The sequence below is a fragment of the Lissotriton helveticus genome, chromosome 3_1 (assembly GCF_964261635.1).
Source record: "Lissotriton helveticus chromosome 3_1, aLisHel1.1, whole genome shotgun sequence".
Taxonomy (NCBI): Eukaryota; Metazoa; Chordata; class Amphibia; order Caudata; family Salamandridae; genus Lissotriton; species Lissotriton helveticus.
The window spans coordinates 1932408643-1932429013 of NC_136061.1; the positions used below are offsets into that span (position 1 = coordinate 1932408643).

The 20371-nt window shown below is 45.7% G+C and overlaps 1 protein-coding gene across 1 annotated transcript in view; it reads right to left on the bottom strand.

The window, feature by feature from the left end:
* The window catches only part of ADAMTS7 (ADAM metallopeptidase with thrombospondin type 1 motif 7), a 625092-nt gene that overhangs the window by 570747 nt on the left and 33974 nt on the right, over window positions 1-20371 (bottom strand). Inside the window, exon 2 of the mRNA XM_078682968.1 lies at window positions 74-435. Coding sequence (XP_078539094.1) covers window positions 74-435 — 362 coding nt within the window. The remainder of the gene's footprint in view (window positions 1-73; window positions 436-20371) is intronic.

Here is a 20371-nt window from a genome sequence, read left to right on the forward strand (position 1 = left end):
CCACGAGATCAGTGCATGAGATGACAGAATGATACTGGTCCATACATGGGACTACATGTGCTTTTGTACTTACAAGCCCATCGCAGGTGCTCACAGCCGCAAGTCCTCTCTCCCCTGTGCGGGCCAGGATCTCTCCGAGCAGGTGGCATGTGTTAACTACCTTATGTTGAATTTGCGCCTGCGCAATTCCACCGTACCGCCTTTCACGGACATATCCTGGTGCCAACAGATTGGGATTCACGCTGAGGTTGAGCCGCACTTCCTGCCCCCCATAGTTGAACCCATAGTAGAGGTGAGGAGAGGCTCCATCTTGGAGGCCCAGATTCCGTTTTGAGATGCCCCGATAGGCGAGATCGTAGGTCAGAAAGGATCCGCTGCTATCTACCTTTACAGGATGCACAATATCGGACTCTGGATAACTCTCATGATGGCTTTCTGTAAAAGAAAAGAGCAGTATCTTAAACTATTGTAAATTTGTGCATAATCCAGAAAACAAATCAGCATACAGAAGGCAAAAGGTAATGAAAAATTCTTGATAGTCCTCCAGAGAAATACCATGTAAAAGCATCATTTGAAAGTGAACTTGGATTGGATAGATAGAACAGGGAGGCAAAGCAACATGGCTTCCACTCCCTCCCTGTACAACCAGCTACGAATCCCCAAACACTCCAGAAGACCATGCATATTCGATATTCTAATGCTTCGCATCTTGGATCATACTTATGATCCGAGTATTAGACTATTCGGTATTTAATGTTTTTTAGGACTTCAGTGTGGGTTCTTTGGCAATGCTGAGACAGTAGTCCTCTTTTTCCGCACTCTCCGTATTTTGAGTTGAAAACAAAGATCCTCGCATTATTTAACTTACGTGGGATCTCTCTGGTTACCCCATGAAAGACTCTCAATAGACTTCCTTGACATCATGATTCTTATGTGGGATCTCCCAAGTTACCCCACACAATATTATCAATAGACTCCCTCAACATCATGATTCTACCCAGATATTTCCAGCTGCACAAAGTAATCCAAGTTGAGCCTTTTGGGGTTGAATTTGGTCTAATTACAGCGCGGTTACACTCACTTATGTGACACCTAGTTTGTATTTTTAATACTTCCGGGGCACCGGAGTCTGTGCTATTGGGTAAAGGTTTTGTGGAACAACTCCATCAAGTAATTATGATGACGCTTACTTGGCAATCTGCAGACACTGATTTAAAGCACTGAAATGTACTAAAGAACAGAATGAAGAGCTACTTAAAAATATGTGCATGATTTGCAGATGAGAATGGATTGAGAGGAAGGAGTATACAGTCCATACATGAACCAAGGTATTCAAGGAAGTTCCCAGCATAACCACGAGGCCTCTTTTTCGTCAACAAAAAATATTATTATATCTCCGGATCCGATTTGGCCATTTGAATGATTTGGTGGCATGAAACGCTACAAGTGACTTCGTCACTACTGTTTGTCAAGCTAAATGTAAACAATGTTACGCATATTACTGGCATGCCTATGCTTGGTAATTCTCTGGCTAAATTCTTTATACAATTTGAAAAACAACTATAACTATTATCTTGCTAGAGATTACTGAATTCTCATGTGAAGGAAGTAAAAATATTTTCAATGGCTAAATTCTGGGATATTTTTAATTCACAAAAGGTGACATTTTGTTCATTTCATGACAGTGTATTTTACTATTGGTTATAAGGTTTAGAAACACGTAAACTATTAATGAATAATAAGTATACAGAAGTAAGCACTCTACCCAGGCCAGAGTGTTGTCACTCTACCTCCTCGCCCACACAGCAGGCTTGGGCCTCATGAACAGCCAATGTGAGGACAATCCACTTCTGTGCAGAATGTCAGCCTCCAACTCCTGTCCCCTGGAACCTTTCCCCAGCAACAGGTTCGCTACATTCGCAGTGTGCCTAGAAGCACCTTAGTGTTCCGTGAGTGCTTAATAAACAAAGTGGTTATCTAATTCGGCTAAGAAGCATAGAGTATAGAGTAGAGCGCGCGCGCCTCTGCAGCAGCCCCTGTTATGACGCTTTCTCCCTTCCTCCCTTCCGCCCTGCCCCTCTCCCTCTCAGTGATTTGTCCCCCTTGAGACTGATGCTACAAACAAATCACAACCAAGAAGTAATGAAGAACCGAATCACTGTGGACGAAAGGGGCGTGCTGAGCGTGAGACAGAGGGAAGATACTGGGGGCTTAGCCACAAACCAGCCATCACAGGAAAGACGCGGAAGAATTCCCAGAGGTCGACTGGGACATCTCAGGCCAGTATTCCGGAAGTTTGAGGTTCGTGGACTTCCTGTGTACAGTGGAAAGGTCAGGAACTTCGTGGGAAGTGACTGCAAAAAAACACATCGAGCGGAGGACGTGAATTGAAACGTTCATCTGAAGCACGTGACGTCACCGAAGCATTGTGGCTTGAGATGGTCAGCTATGAAATGTCATCACTTGACACATGCCTTTGCCAACTGCAGCGGGGAACTGGCCCAGAGTTAGCTTCTCAGCCTCCAGCAATTTCTAGGCAACAATAAACATGTCAAGATAAAGCTGGTGATTAATGTACCTGCTGAGAGAGATGAGTTTTGTCTAGTGAAATTTTGACTCATCATAAAGTTCTGCAGAGGGTTTATGCTGCAAAGAACGTGTACCATGCCAACCACAGAAGTGCATATAATGTAAACAGTTTAGTGGGTTGCTGCTTTTGCCACAGAGATCCTTTTGTTTCTTGTAGCTTATAAGTTAAAATCCTGATATAGAATAGTGACCTATTAACATCAAAAAGCTGCACGCAGACTGCAAGGTATAGGTGAGAGCGAAATGCTTTCTTACCTAGTCTTTATTTATCCAAAAAGGGTTAGTTTGGGTAGAAATCAATTCTTATTAGAAAAGACAACCCCCAACCATGGTGTTACGTTTTAAATCTTGAGTTTGTTCTTCTCCAGACCAAGCAGTCTTACACTATACTGTCTACCAGTATGGATGACATGTGACTCCTGCACCTTGTAGTCCTCTGTCTTTTGTAACATTTCCTATACACTGATTTACACACGTATGATTGATTGTCTCTGTGTAATGTGTGTGTGATGTAAAGTGCTCTGACATCCTACGCTGGTATGAGTGGCGCTAAAAAAAACAAAAGAAATGCATGTGCGAGTCAGTGGTTATGGAGACTTGAGGGGCACTGTTAAGGGTGGTAGGGAGGGAATCCATGGCAGAGGAGGTCATTGGGGGGCGCCAACAATCATTGTCGCAGCGGGCGCCACCAGCGCTCAAGCCGGTCCTGACAGTGTAGCTCTGGAAAGCCAAGCCCACCCTGGTTGCACCTATGACAGTTTGACCCCTTACATCTACAGCCTGGCCAATGCCAACTGGAAATAAGCTACCGGACACTGTTCCTCCATGCTCTGTCATCACCAGAGTGTGTGAGCTTCCCTGTGCCAATCACAGTGGTGGACTAGCCAAGAGGATTCAGGATACTGCACTCTACCCCAGGTTTCCCACAATGTGACGGGCTTCGCTCACACCACACGTTTCTGTAAAGACGGACTTGTCTTTTAAGTGAGTGGCTTTACTTCAGCCCGACTGATCTTTCGGAAGCAATGACCTGGCAAGGAGTCTCTTGATTTCCACAATTGACTGTGCGTCATTGACCAATCATGACAAAAAAAGTCTGCTCAGTGACATTTTATATTAGTTTTTTATTCAGTCTGAGGCTAAGTGCAAAATGTAAAGTGAAACAAGGGAAAACATCGATCTGGAAGAGTCAGTGGCAACAAGATGAATGTGAACTGAGAGCAGAGAGTTCCACAACTTCCATGCTCATCGGAGAATGTGCCACCTCCTGATGTACAATGGGAGACCCATGGCCATACAAGGCATGCCGCTTGTGAGGATGGTAAGTGAGAAACACCACTCCTTGGGATCAGCATCCATGCTGGACCCGGCACATTGTATAATTGTCACATCCAGTCTTGGTTGCACCAGAACTGTCTTTGTCACAAATTATTTTTTGTTTGTAAGCTCTGTGTTCACCACTCATGTCCTTTTATTGGCCACAAAACCCATGAACACAGCCTCGGCAGCTCAGAAGTTCTGCACTCTAGGAGTCATTTAAGGCTGAAATCTGCCATTTGAACCCCAAGTGAAAACTGATCTGTTGAGCCTCCCTATGATGCCCCTCGTAAAGAATCGCCTTGGTCCTTGCGCTTAGAATAGCTCAAGACTCCGGCACGGACAACGGGGAAACTAGAGCAGTCCAGAATTATCCAGCCCGTCCCACTGCTGATCTAATCACTCCTGCCCAGCTTTAATTGGTTTCACTGTATCCTAAATAGCGTGTAGGAAAGTACTATGTGACTGGTTGGGGTAACTGTACCAGGATATATATATATATATATATATATATATATATATATATATATATATATATATTCACACATCAAAGGAGCCCTTTAGAGGAAAGCCACAGGTACGTGATATCCGTGATTCTTTTATTCAAAGCAGCATGCAGGAAAACAGGAAATGAAAACTTCCGTCACAATTTAAAAGTCCAAACCAGACGCGTTTCAGGAACATAAGTTCCCTTCCTCAGTGGCATGACTTGCTGCGTACATCGGTTTCCAAGTTTTGCACTAATTGTTATAAGTACCTGCCCCAGTGGGCGTGGCCAGTCCTCTGGCTCTCTGGTACTCGTAGTGTCAGTGGAAGTATTACTCAAGTGAGTTGGTCCGACGTGCAGCTGTGTTGATAGTTTTACCCTCGTGGGTTGAAGGAGGCACATGGCTCGTTTTCTGCGTCTCGTAGCTGCATTGTCCACAACACCGCCTCCCGTGCATAAGATGACGTTATGTAACACCATCCCGGGCCCGCTATTGGCGCGGTGAGCTCTCCTCGCGACCGGACAACAGCCGCTTCATATTCACACATCAAAGGAGCCCTTTAGAGGAAAGCCACAGGTACGTGATATCCGTGATTCTTTTATTCAAAGCAGCATGCAGGAAAACAGGAAATGAAAACTTCCGTCACAATTTAAAAGTCCAAACCAGACACGTTTCAGGAACATAAGTTCCCTTCCTCAGTGGCATGACTTGCTGCGTACATCGGTTTCCAAGTTTTGCACTAATTGTTATAAGTACCTGCCCCAGTGGGCGTGGCCAGTCCTCTGGCCCTCTGGTACTCGTAGTGTCAGTGGAAGTATTACTCAAGTGAGTTGGTCCGACGTGCAGCTGTGTTGATAGTTTTACCCTCGTGGGTTGAAGGAGGCACATTGCTCGTTTTCTGCGTCTCGTAGCTGCATTGTCCACAACACCGCCTCCCGTGCATAAGATGACGTTATGTAACACCATCCCGGGCCCGCTATTGGCGCGGTGAGCTCTCCTCGCGACCGGACAACAGCCGCTTCATATTCACACATCAAAGGAGCCCTTTAGAGGAAAGCCACAGGTACGTGATATCCGTGATTCTTTTATTCAAAGCAGCATGCAGGAAAACAGGAAATGAAAACTTCCGTCACAATTTAAAAGTCCAAACCAGACGCGTTTCAGGAACATAAGTTCCCTTCCTCAGTGGCATGACTTGCTGCGTACATCGGTTTCCAAGTTTTGCACTAATTGTTATAAGTACCTGCCCCAGTGGGCGTGGCCAGTCCTCTGGCTCTCTGGTACTCGTAGTGTCAGTGGAAGTATTACTCAAGTGAGTTGGTCCGACGTGCAGCTGTGTTGATAGTTTTACCCTCGTGGGTTGAAGGAGGCACATTGCTCGTTTTCTGCGTCTCGTAGCTGCATTGTCCACAACACCGCCTCCCGTGCATAAGATGACGTTATGTAACACCATCCCGGGCCCGCTATTGGCGCGGTGAGCTCTCCTCGCGACCGGACAACAGCCGCTTCATATTCACACATCAAAGGAGCCCTTTAGAGGAAAGCCACAGGTACGTGATATCCGTGATTCTTTTATTCAAAGCAGCATGCAGGAAAACAGGAAATGAAAACTTCCGTCACAATTTAAAAGTCCAAACCAGACGCGTTTCAGGAACATAAGTTCCCTTCCTCAGTGGCATGACTTGCTGCGTACATCGGTTTCCAAGTTTTGCACTAATTGTTATAAGTACCTGCCCCAGTGGGCGTGGCCAGTCCTCTGGGGCAGGTACTTATAACAATTAGTGCAAAACTTGGAAACCGATGTACGCAGCAAGTCATGCCACTGAGGAAGGGAACTTATGTTCCTGAAACGCGTCTGGTTTGGACTTTTAAATTGTGACGGAAGTTTTCATTTCCTGTTTTCCTGCATGCTGCTTTGAATAAAAGAATCACGGATATCACGTACCTGTGGCTTTCCTCTAAAGGGCTCCTTTGATGTGTGAATATGAAGCGGCTGTTGTCCGGTCGCGAGGAGAGCTCACCGCGCCAATAGCGGGCCCGGGATGGTGTTACATAACGTCATCTTATGCACGGGAGGCGGTGTTGTGGACAATGCAGCTATGAGACGCAGAAAACGAGCAATGTGCCTCCTTCAACCCACGAGGGTAAAACTATCAACACAGCTGCACGTCGGACCAACTCACTTGAGTAATACTTCCACTGACACTACGAGTACCAGAGGGCCAGAGGACTGGCCACGCCCACTGGGGCAGGTACTTATAACAATTAGTGCAAAACTTGGAAACCGATGTACGCAGCAAGTCATGCCACTGAGGAAGGGAACTTATGTTCCTGAAACGCGTCTGGTTTGGACTTTTAAATTGTGACAGAAGTTTTCATTTCCTGTTTTCCTGCATGCTGCTTTGAATAAAAGAATCACGGATATCACGTACCTGTGGCTTTCCTCTAAAGGGCTCCTTTGATGTGTGAATATGAAGCGGCTGTTGTCCGGTCGCGAGGAGAGCTCACCGCGCCAATAGCGGGCCCGGGATGGTGTTACATAACGTCATCTTATGCACGGGAGGCGGTGTTGTGGACAATGCAGCTACGAGACGCAGAAAACGAGCAATGTGCCTCCTTCAACCCACGAGGGTAAAACTATCAACACAGCTGCACGTCGGACCAACTCACTTGAGTAATACTTCCACTGACACTACGAGTACCAGAGGGCCAGAGGACTGGCCACGCCCACTGGGGCAGGTACTTATAACAATTAGTGCAAAACTTGGAAACCGATGTACGCAGCAAGTCATGCCACTGAGGAAGGGAACTTATGTTCCTGAAACGCGTCTGGTTTGGACTTTTAAATTGTGACGGAAGTTTTCATTTCCTGTTTTCCTGCATGCTGCTTTGAATAAAAGAATCACGGATATCACGTACCTGTGGCTTTCCTCTAAAGGGCTCCTTTGATGTGTGAATATGAAGCGGCTGTTGTCCGGTCACGAGGAGAGCTCACCGCGCCAATAGCGGGCCCGGGATGGTGTTACATAACGTCATCTTATGCACGGGAGGCGGTGTTGTGGACAATGCAGCTACGAGACGCAGAAAACGAGCAATGTGCCTCCTTCAACCCACGAGGGTAAAACTATCAACACAGCTGCACGTCGGACCAACTCACTTGAGTAATACTTCCACTGACACTACGAGTACCAGAGGGCCAGAGGACTGGCCACGCCCACTGGGGCAGGTACTTATAACAATTAGTGCAAAACTTGGAAACCGATGTACGCAGCAAGTCATGCCACTGAGGAAGGGAACTTATGTTCCTGAAACGCGTCTGGTTTGGACTTTTAAATTGTGACGGAAGTTTTCATTTCCTGTTTTCCTGCATGCTGCTTTGAATAAAAGAATCACGGATATCACGTACCTGTGGCTTTCCTCTAAAGGGCTCCTTTGATGTGTGAATATGAAGCGGCTGTTGTCCGGTCGCGAGGAGAGCTCACCGCGCCAATAGCGGGCCCGGGATGGTGTTACATAACGTCATCTTATGCACGGGAGGCGGTGTTGTGGACAATGCAGCTACGAGACGCAGAAAATGAGCAATGTGCCTCCTTCAACCCACGAGGGTAAAACTATCAACACAGCTGCACGTCGGACCAACTCACTTGAGTAATACTTCCACTGACACTACGAGTACCAGAGGGCCAGAGGACTGGCCACGCCCACTGGGGCAGGTACTTATAACAATTAGTGCAAAACTTGGAAACCGATGTACGCAGCAAGTCATGCCACTGAGGAAGGGAACTTATGTTCCTGAAACGCGTCTGGTTTGGACTTTTAAATTGTGACGGAAGTTTTCATTTCCTGTTTTCCTGCATGCTGCTTTGAATAAAAGAATCACGGATATCACGTACCTGTGGCTTTCCTCTAAAGGGCTCCTTTGATGTGTGAATATGAAGCGGCTGTTGTCCGGTCGCGAGGAGAGCTCACCGCGCCAATAGCGGGCCCGGGATGGTGTTACATAACGTCATCTTATGCACGGGAGGCGGTGTTGTGGACAATGCAGCTACGAGACGCAGAAAACGAGCAATGTGCCTCCTTCAACCCACGAGGGTAAAACTATCAACACAGCTGCACGTCGGACCAACTCACTTGAGTAATACTTCCACTGACACTACGAGTACCAGAGGGCCAGAGGACTGGCCACGCCCACTGGGGCAGGTACTTATAACAATTAGTGCAAAACTTGGAAACCGATGTACGCAGCAAGTCATGCCACTGAGGAAGAGAACTTATGTTCCTGAAACGCGTCTGGTTTGGACTTTTAAATTGTGACGGAAGTTTTCATTTCCTGTTTTCCTGCATGCTGCTTTGAATAAAAGAATCACGGATATCACGTACCTGTGGCTTTCCTCTAAAGGGCTCCTTTGATGTGTGAATATATATATATATATATATATATATATATATAAGGGTAAAGGTTAAAAAATATATGTGGATAGGTTCTTGAGGAAGGGTAAAGGTGGGGCAAAAATAACAGGGGCAGCTATTACGGTACAGGTAGGCTGGGAGGTAGAAAAGTATAAGCACTGGCAAAGACAATAGGTCTAGCCTATGTGTGAACTATTGGGTGAAGGTGAGCAATGGGGGGGAGGGGCAGGTGATGCCTTCCCGTTACCCACCACCACCTGCCACTGATAGGTGGTGCAGGGCTGGTGCAGATCAGGACATGCCAGGCTTGCATTCGAGAGGCAGTGTCCTGTGATCTTTCTATTCGCTTTAGGAGGTGAGGACCTTAGATCAGTTTAACAATGTGTTCGCACAGGATCAGATTTCAGCGCTTCTGAACACTCAGGCATTTTATTGACTACTCTGTGTGTTGACAGTTTGTGTTTTCCTGTTTGTAACCAGCTGGTAGTCACCGTTTTAGCACACACTGATGATTCGGTCTCTATAAACTATAAAGTCTGCAATCCAGACACGAGCAAACAGCAATAAACAGAAGGCAGATAGCACTGGATTAGCAAAGTCAGCGAAACTCGAACCACAAGATGAGTCCCCACAGTGAAAGAAAGCTAAATAACAAAGGAACCCGCGCTAAAAAACAAAAACACAAAGAGAGTGAATAAGGAGGAGGAAAAGGGAGTGCCAATGGCCTGAAAAACATAAGCAACGACAATGCCAGACAGGCTGACTTTTATATAGTAAGAGATTTTTTTAAACTTGCTTCACTAGTACACAACACAAATACAGCATGGTGAGCAGCAGTGCAAGCTTCTCTAACACAGCCACCTTATTGATCTTGGACCTAACAGTGGTATTTGACACTATCTGCCACCAAAAGCTACTACAAAGACTCCATCATGGAGGGCTATGTAAAAATGGTCTGGACACGAAAGCTTCCTATATTGAAGACAGACCAAGCTTGGTGTGCCCAGCAGCTTTCACATCAGCCCCTCAGACCCAGCCTTGGGGCATCCCACAGGGGTCCGTCATACCTTCTCCATTAGTCAAAAGCTCCCTAACCCCTTTACCAGACCAGATTAGATACAATGTTACAATTATGCAGAATCTAGAAAGAAACTATTTAAAATCATTCTAAAATGTGTGGAAAGATCTGTCTACTAACAACGGGGGTGGGCGGGAGGAAAGGGACTGGCCCGCTAAATAGTGTTTATGTATCTGTAATATACTGTATGTGGGTTGGGGAGTGGGTGCTCATGTGCCTCTGGCTATTTTGTTTGTGTATGTTCAAAACTGTTAATAAAAACAATGTAAAAAAATGAATCACTCTAAAAATGATTGATCCAGAAGACCTCTACCAGTCAAGACTCGAATGCCGCCTCTGTACCTTAAATTCATGGTTGACGAGTAACCACTTGAAGCTCAACAACACAAAGACAGGGAACATGATCTTTGGATAACGGCACAAGCACCAGCTTACTGCCATATAACCCAATGGACTTGATGCCCGTCAAAATACATCAAGAATGGAAAGAAGCTTGGGTTACATTGCATTCAGACCTATCACTAAACGTACACATTAACAAGATCACAACGAGCACCTTCCATACAATGAAAACACTGCGATGCATCTTCTCAGACCTGTATGCCAACAATAGCTACAATCTGTCCAGACACTCAACATCTACAAACTCGACTATGCCAACAGCCTATACCTCTGCACCCCCATTTCCATCATACTCGAGGTACAGGGAATCAAAAACACAGCCACAAGATTCCTTCTCCACCTTCACCCAGAGAACTTATGAGACAGTCCTGCAAGCACTCCATTGGCTACCTGAAGCCAGGTGAGCAATGTTCAAGGCATTTTGCATCATCCGCCAAGCCTCCCAAGGACAAGGACCACTATACCTACCAATTAAATTCAAGCAATACAAACAAAATAGGACGCTGCACTTCAGGCTTGCACCTTGGAACATCAAACTACTTTACTGTATGCATAAGAAGCACCGCTTTTTCAGTACAAGCCATTAAGCTCTAGAACTCACTACAAAGCATCCAGGGGCAGTTACAATTCAGAATGGATGTGAAAGTATGGCTGTTTCAAAGATAACTACACCATACATTAACCCTGAGATTGAACCCAGAACAATAATTGTTAGTACAGTCTAAGGTCCACAGATATGCAACAGCCTGACCAGCACAGTCGGCTCGTGTTCACTAACATCTTTCTATGTCTTAAAATGATCGCCCCTCTTACACTTGTGTCAGACAGAACATTCATAGGTTGTGTCCATAAACCTACCATCAACCAGAACTGTACCAGTACACAACCAAAAACCAGGTCTGAGAAACTGAACCTGCATGCAATAACTGAATAGATGTGCCACATAACGCTTAAATTTAGTCCACCCTGTAGGTCCTAACGAACTACATATTGTGACCTCTTCTCGAAATTTCAGAATGACAATCATATAAGGGACCATTGTAACTAAGTCCATTCCACTAGATCTCCTGACCACCTCTCCCTCCAACCTATAGCTGTTCAGGACAATAAACATTAATAAAAATAGACAACCCTGTGTGATAACCAGCCTGGTGGACTGTAAGAATAAGAAATACCATGAAGGAAACTGCAGGGCCTCCCAAAACTGCCAGCTTACTGAAAACCATAACCTGTGTGGATATCTCTTGCATTTCTTCATGCATCACATTGCTAAGTTTCCATCCCATAACATAATAAACCCATCTGGGTGGTCCTCACGCACGTCATGGGAACATTTCCCACACAGGATCAAAACAAAGGCAACAGAATCAAACTAAACACCCCCACAGTGTTACATGCTACCCCTGTAGATAAATGCTTCAGCATCCCAAACAAGGGTAGTAAATGCTATATAAATGTTACAATTCAATAAAAGAACAGGTACAGTTTGTGTGGAAGCAGCAGTGGTGCAACATAGTGGCTGCATGGGCAGCAGGAGGGCACGCTTCCTTGTGCACACACAGAACAGGAACGGAATTTGCAGTAGTAGCAATACTTGTTTCTGTCACATACACAAACTTTACCAGATCAGTCGATAAGAGCACAAGCTTAGCGCAGAAAGAGAGATAAAGAGAGCAACCGAGAGCATGTTAATGTGTTTGTGAGAAAGATGTGTATATGAAATAGCTATATGATAGTATGATTATTTTCTGTGTGTCTATGTGTTGTTAGAAAGAGCAAAACACAATTAGTGATTGTTTTTGTGCATGAAGGTGTCCCTCCATGCACAAAATCAATCATTAAATAATGGCGTTTTGCTACTTCTATGTGTGCGGCACAATGCAGCACACATAGAGGTAGTAAATCACCATTATTGATTGTTTATGTGCAGGAAGGGGCGCCTTCTTTCACAAAGACAATCATTGCTGCAACGCAGGCACCCTTGCATTATGGTGCAAGGGTGTCTGTGTTGCCACTAGGCAACTATTTTATGCGCCAGCGCAAGGGAAAACACAGGGTTGTGCAGTATTCTTGTAAGTACGGTGCATCCTTGCATTTTGGAAATGGCACTGCGTAGCGCTGCAAAGTTTTCCACCACGGTGTGACATTTTGTTGTACATATGCCCCTCAGTTTTTGCCTGTCTTAATGGAGTCCGACAGGGCATGTATGTGTGTCGGATTTTAGTGGTCAGCTATGTAGGAAACTTACTATAAATGAAATGGGGCTGTCATTCTTTCATGAAGGGCATGGGTACACAACAAAAGAGCTAAAAAACCAGTGACCCTTTTCAACACCAACAGAAAAGTAAAGAAGTCAGCCTGTTCTCGCCCTATAAATCGCTACAAAATACATTGAAGTTTCTTAAAGGAGCCGAGTGTTCCAATGCAGAGATTGCATAGTAAATGTTATAAAAGTGCAAAGAGCAGTGCAAAATCAGAAGTATTTATTTCTTCATATAATACATTATTTGAAAGGCAACATAAATGGTGAAAAATCAATCACACTAGGGCAGCCGTCTTTGCAGGAAAGTGCTGAATGTTATGTGATGTGATGTACTGCCTTTGTCCCCTTCATGAAACAACACTGCACCACATTGCTCTCTAGTGGCTACACCTGGAGAACAAGACTCTAGAAATATATAGCATGGCAGGGGCCAAAGTAAAAGAAATGTACCTCACCACTTAGGTATGACGTGCTGTTAAATAGGCACTAATTAGAATAAGCATTGGCAAAGCCAATAGATCTGGTTGGAATGTGCTAATGCATATAAATAGCAACATGCACAGACGCACACAAACTATTTGTGCCGTGTCAATGTGTGACCTGCTGCATGGTGCTGCAAACTCGGGGAATACAAATAGGAACCATACAGAGGCACAGAAAAAGGTGGGATGAACATAGTTGAGTCTGTGCACATTTATGAATAGCTATATTCACATATGCTAGCATATTAAACCCAGACCTATTGACTTTGCCAATGCACTTTATTTTCTCAGTCAGGTACCATCAGCCCATCGGGTATATCCAGACATGGGTTTCGAGATGTCTGTGCTGCAGGTCTCGTCTCATACTGTACCTCGGCACGAGACTCAACGCTGAGATTGCTTCCAATCCTGTTCAAAGGGAACACAGCTTATCGGTTCAGACAGGACTGCTTCTATGAGAGCAACCCCAACGCTGATTCATATATGGCTGAGCTCTGTCTGGATTGGCAAAGTGAGCCAAAAGCGCGAGTAATTTGTTATGTTACGTTAATTTAATTTATATTGTGCACGAATCACCCTGGGAGGGGTATCTCGGCGCAGAATAGATCACAGGCAAAGGGAAACTACTGAATTAAAATAGCACTGTCTTAAGTAGGTTTTTTAAAATACAAGATGATTAGCATAGTTGAATGTGAAGTGGGAACTCATTCCCGTAGAGGGGGGCTTAGTAAGAAAAGGACCAGCCCCCTCTTCTAGACTTTCTGACTCCCGGGACAGTAAGCAACAACTTGTCGCTGGATCTTGACAGCCTGACTGGGTGATTGTAAGTGAGCTTTAAAGAAAGGTAACTTGCTCTTTTGCCCGTCAATGACTTATGTGTTAAACAACACATTTTAAAAATCATTCTTTTCCGAACAGGTAGCCAGTGTAAGGAACTCAAAAGGGGAGGGGAAGCAACCCTAGATGGAAGACTGCACATGGGACGGACTGCGGTGTTATGGACAATTTGTAGTTTAGATCCTCTCAGTGGTCGAGATTAATTCGAACATTCCATTATTGGATTGTTTTTCATTAGTTGCACTGGTGGTCGCTGCTCTTCTCCCTACCTTGCTGGCAGTTATTGTGGTGGTTGATGTCCCTGCTGGCAGCAGTTGTCACTGCTGTGGCTCGTGCAGTTGTGGTAGCAGTTGTTGCTGTTGCCCCTCCTGCTGTTAACATTGTGGTCAGTGCTCGTTTTGCTGCCTTCCTGGTCGCTAGTGTTTATGTTCCTGCAATGGTGACAGCCTCGGTGACTGCAGAGTTCCTGCTGTGGTCATTGTAGGTGTTGCTGCTGTTGTCCCTGACGAGGTAGCAGATGTGGTTTCAGTTGTGGTCTTTGCTGCGGTTACAGTTATGGTTGCTGCTATATTCCATGTTGTTGTGGCAGCTGTAGTCCCGGCTGTGTTGGCAGTTGTTGCTGCTGTGAGCCCTGTTGTGTTGGCAGTTGTTGCTGCTGAGAGCCCTGCTGTGCTGGCAGGTGTTGCTGCTGTGAACCCTGCTGTGCTGGCAGTTGTTGCTGCTGAGAGCCCTGCTGTAGTGGCAGTTGTTGCTGCTGAGAGCCCTGCTGCGCTGGCTGTTGTTGCTGCTGAGAGCCCTGCTGTGCTGGCAGTTTTGCTGCTGAGAGCCCTGCTGTACTGGCAGTTGTTGCTGCTGAGAGCCCTGCTGTGCTGGCAGTTGTTGCTGCTGAGAGCCCTGCTGTGCTGGCAGTTGTTGCTGCTGTGAGCCCTGCTGTGCTGGCAGTTTTGCTGCTGAGAGCCCTGCTGTACTGGCATTTGTTGCTGCTGAGAGCCCTGCTGTGCTGGCAGTTTTGCTGCTGTGAGCCCTGCTGTCCTGGCAGTTTTGCTGCTGAGAGCCCTGCTGTGCTGGCAGTTGTTGCTGCTGTGAGCCCTGCTGTGCTGGCAGTTTTTCTGCTGAGAGCCCTGCTGTGCTGGCAGTTTTGCTGTTGAGAGCCCTGCTGTACTGGCAGTTGTTGCTGCTGAAAGCCCAGCTGTGCTGGCAGTTGTTGCTGCTGAGAGCACTGCCATGGTAAAACAAGTTGGTGTTGCTTTTGGCTTTCTTCTCCCAGTGAAATACCGGAGGCCTATTTAACACAGGGTATCCAGGCTCTACAGGACCACTTAATCACACTGATATGTATTTGTATATCGAATCAATGGTACTTCATCTAGAGATCCACTGATACGTTTTCTTATTGATTTATTTTCATTGTGCATTCATACAAAACATTTCTATGTTCAGTGTTTTATCAAAACAAATTCCTATTCTTATAACTGTAATGTACAGGCACATCTATAGTCAATTCATTACAATGAAAAAGGTATAAAACACCTATCAAAGCACACAGTCACTCACACGAAAAGCGAAAACAGCTAGCACTCATAGGATCTCTTATTTGTCCAACCAATATATTGGCAAATTCCTCTTCTACAGCCTCCATTCTACAGTGTATCATCTGTGGTCATACAGATGTCCCTGCAGTAGCACAACGCAAAGGGGGCTCCCTGCAGAATTTGAAAAGTGGCCCCGATGCTTCCATATCTTAAAATTATCATAGGCTTTATGGTGAATGTGAGGTCCCCTCAGGGGGTAAGGCCTCCCTCTGTCACAGGGGCTTCAGGGGTCTGTGTTATACCTCTATTTCCCTGCCATGGTGACAACTGGTTCAATTCCTGTGCTTATAGCTGTGGTCCCTGCTATTCCCCCTTTCATGATTACAGCTGTGGTCACTGCTGTGGTCCTGTTATGCTTAAAGTTTTGTTGCAGCTGTGGTTGCTACTGTGATAGTGGATGTGGTTACACCTGTTGCTAATGGCGTGTTATCTGCAGTGGAAGAAGCTATTGCTGCTATTGCCAAAGCTGTGGTAGCAGTTCTGGTTGTTGCTATCGTCACTGCTTTTGTCCATGCTATGTTGGCAGGTGTTGCTTCTGTGGCAGATGATGTTGCTGCTATGGTGGTGGCGATTATGACAGCTATGGTGGCAGCTGTTGTTGCAGCTGTGGTGAAAGGTGTTGCAACTGCTGTGTTTCCTGTTGTGAGAGCTGTTGTTGCTATTGTCACAATGTGGTTAACACTGGGGTCACTGCGGGTGCCCTTGTCTTGCTGGCAGCTGTTCTTGCTGCTGTTGTCCATAGTATGGTGTTGGCTATGGTCATTGCTGTTGTTACAGCATCGGTTGGTGCTATGGTCCCTTCTGTGTTGGCAGCTGCTATAGTGTCTGCTGTGGGTACAGTTGTGTTTGCTGCTGCATGTCCTGCTGTTGTGGCTTTTGCTGTTCCTGCAGTGCTGGCAGCTGTGGTGTTTACTGCTGTTGCAGTTACTGTTGTCCTTGCCATTTTATCACTTGTATTCACTGCTGTGATGGGACCTATTATGACTGCTGTGGTCCTGCTGTGCATTTAACTGTTGTTGCTGCATTTATTGCTGCTGTCGTAGTAGCATTGGTTGCATATAGTTGAAACTATTGGGCTGCTGTTGTTGATGTCATTGTAGTAGCCGTGGTTACAGCTCTGGTCACTACTTGGGTCCCTGCCACGATGCCAGCTTTGGTCACTCCTTTGGTCCATGCGGTCATTACAACGGTGGTGACTACTGTGATTTCTGCTCGCATTACAGCAGTAGTCACTGTTGTGGCTCTAACTGGGCTTGCAATTGTTGTATCTTCTCTGGTAGGGTTGTGGCACTTGTTATTGTGTCAGCTTTTTTCATTGCTGTTGTACCTGATGTTGTGGCTTGTTCTTGCTATTAGCCCTACTACGGTTAAAACTGTGAACACACAAATGGTGACAAGAGGAATGCTGGCAATAAGTAACCACTGGCAATCCTTCAGGGTAGTGTCCCAGGTCATCTTTCCTTTGCTCACTATGCCGCCTCAGTTTTAACCCAGACATATGTAATTCGGTCTTGACCCTGCTCCACAGGGAACAGTCCAGCCCGAACTGTCAGGCGGGCATTTGCATAAGGAGGGCCTTTATCTAGAGTGGCATGGTGAGTGAAAAATTATGGACTGAAATGCGGCCCGAGCGATTGCCAGCGGCTGAGGTTAATTCAGGTATTCCATCTATCACTTTGTTGTTGTGGTTACAACTGTGGTCACTCCTGTTGTCTCTGTGTTGCCAGCAACTGTTGTTATTCCTGTTGTCCCTGCCATGGTGTCTGCTGAAAATAGTGTTGTGGTCCCTGGTGTTGCAGCTGCTGTTGCCACTGTGGGCCTTGCTGTGGTTGTAGTTGTGTTGGCTGCTGTAGTACCTGCTGTGGATGCATGCTGGGCATGAGTTCTGGGGAGAAACCTAAAGCTGACTCTAGCCAGACGTTAAAAAAAAACTTAGCCAAATGGCTGAAAAAATCCGCCCAGAGAGATAAAGTCTCAATAGACAAAAGGCCAGAAGAGACGTTAAATTCGGTCTAGCAGCAGCCTTTGGAGAGAAAGTGTAGCAGGTAGGTAAAGACCCAAAGGCGCATCCAGACAGAGTATTTCAAGTCTTCTGTTTGCACACAGACCCTGTGTGGTCTCCAGCCTCACCCAGTGCTGACGTTCTAATGTCTTACCTCGAGGTCTTTCCCAGTTTGAGGAACTTTGAGTGTTAAGGGTGTTTACTGACTCAGCAGTCTTTTGCCACGTTTTCATTCCAGGCAGTAATCCCCCACCCAGCCGCCTCCCTGCTTCGCTTATTGCTCTGGATAGCGGTATGTCTAAAAACGGACTTAGAATAATAATTTTAATCTACTACTTAGACCTCCTGCGCGTCGTGTGTTGTTCTATGTATGGGGGAGCGGATTCAATGCTGCTCTCGAGCCGCCCCAGCCCCCTTTAAACCCCTGTTCATGCCTCTCTAATCTACTCGTCTTTTGAAACTAACAAATGCAGTCTGAGGCAGAGTGTTTATTGCTTTTAGGGATGAGAATGTGCACATCATATCAACCCTACCCGAGTTAGCACTGCTCACATGTTTCAGTGTTTACACATGCCATGGTTTTGATCCCCTAAACTAAAGACTGTCTTTATTCAGCCTGTATCCTTCTGGAGAAGAGGTGCCCAGAACTGGGGAGAGCATTCCAGATGTGAATGCAAACACTGCTCCAGACGTGGCCTACTGAGCGTGATACAGGACTCCTCCAGATGTGGTCTCCAGAGTTCTGTACAATACATCGGATGTGACTTCTGTAGCTGAGTACTGCACTCCAGATGTTGCCTCTAAGGCTAGACACAGTACCCCAGACACGGCCTGCTGCCTGCTCCCTCTGTCACACCTCCACAGCCCAGCTGTGAAGATGTCATCTCCCCAACTGGACACAGTCTACAGATGCAGTCACCAGTGCTAGGTACAGTACTTCATGGGGACTTCCAAAGTGGATCCTTTACTTCCGACGTAACCTCCAGCTCTGGAAAATTACTCTTGAAGTGCCTTCTGGAGTTGGACACTGTGCCCCACCTGTGGCATCTATGGTTGAGTACAGTTCCTCAGATATAGCCCCTAGAGCTTGGCACAGTTCTTCACATGTGGCCTCCATGGATGGGCTTTGTACTCCAGATGTGGCGTTCCAACCTGGATACAACTCTCCAGATAGGGCCTCCAGGGTAGGGCATAGTTCTCCAGATGTGGTCTATCGGGCTTTGCGTAGTACTCCAAATGTCGATTCACTATTGAGGCGCTCATTGGTAACAAAGGCACCTTTTTCTGTTGTGTGCACATCCTCCCTTGCCTCACAGCACTCCTCTTGCATTCTCCACATCATTGCCACTTTAATTCCCTGCTTTGCGGTCATCTAATGTAATACCCAAATAGCCAGATGTACGAAGGGATTTTGCAGTCACCAAAGGCTCTGAGGTGCAAAACTGGAGCCTCTGCAATAGCAAAATGACCTTTTTGTATGTAAAACACCCAAATTGCAATTCAGTAATATGTTACTGAATCGCAATTTAGGTTTGCGAATGCATAGCGAATTGCTATTTGGAAGGGGCGTGCTTAGGGTATCCCTTCCAAACTGCGATTCAAACGGAATCCATTAATGTTTTGCAACTGAAATCCGGTTGCAGAAGATTAAGATTTTACTGAATACATAATGGTGATGGTAGCCCATTGGCAAACCGGAAAGGGGTCCCCAAAAGACCCTTTCCCTTTGTAAATGACAAAAAAATTTTTACTAGCAGACAGTGGTGCTAAGGCCCTTTGCCTAGTCTTTAAAAAAAATGTAAAAGATTGGGCAGGGATGGTGAGCGGTTGGGGTCAGCAGACCGCCATGTCTGTGATTTCTTTTAATTAAAACTATCTTTTTATTTTTTGAAACACAGCTTGTTTTTCTTAAAGGAAAACTGGAATGCCTTTCAATAAAAAAATGAAACATTTACCTTTAATTTTTAAACGAGAAGCAATGCCTGCTCTTTTTTTTTTATTAACATTCTCATTTACGAATGGCTTACCGAGGTGGTAAAATATTGTTATGCAACTGTAATTCGGTTTCAAAATATTAATATAAACCACTGTGATTCAGTCAATGGAAGGGATGCACTAAACACACCCCTTCCAAATACCAAATCAGTATTTGGTCGCAAACCCAGATTATGATTTGGTAACGTACGGCTGAAACGCATTTTATGTTTAATACATCAGAAAATGCCTTTTTGCAGTAACAAACGGCCCATTCACATAATCAAGCCCTTTGCAACAGCACAGGACCATCTTCATCTTACATCTGGCCCATAGGCCTGTTCACAACATACCATTAGATTTGCTAAAAGTGGATGTGCAAATTTTAACCACTGTTCGTGAATCCAGTGTTTGCACATCTGGCCTCATATACTTAGTAAAAAAAAAAAAGAGGTGTTTTAAGGCTTACGCATACCTGACAACTTAAAGAACAATCTCACAGTGTGAGAAGGGAGCGGGCCTCCTGCCGAGAAGTACCCAGGAGGCACTTTTGAACCCCATCCCAAACCCACCCTCCCTAATAAATAAATGAAAAGCTTGCTGAGGCTGGTGTGGATGTCCTGGGGTGTTTTCACACCCCTTAATGGACGTGGGCAGTTCAAAGGCTCGTAAAACGAGCTGGAAAACCACTACTTACATTGGTTTTTTTTTTATCGTTTTCCTTGCCACAGTGTGATATCCTCTCCTCACTGGGTGACCATGTGATGGGAGCCGCTATCGTGTGTCACACTGTAGCACCGTGTGAGTTGGCAGGTATGTTAACAGAACAAACTGTCATTTGAGATGGTTTGAAGGTGAAGCGGGTGTTGATTGCAGACATTTTGCGGTAAAACAGGGAACGATTTTGCTCTCAAGCGTGAGCCTCTGAGGGGGGCAG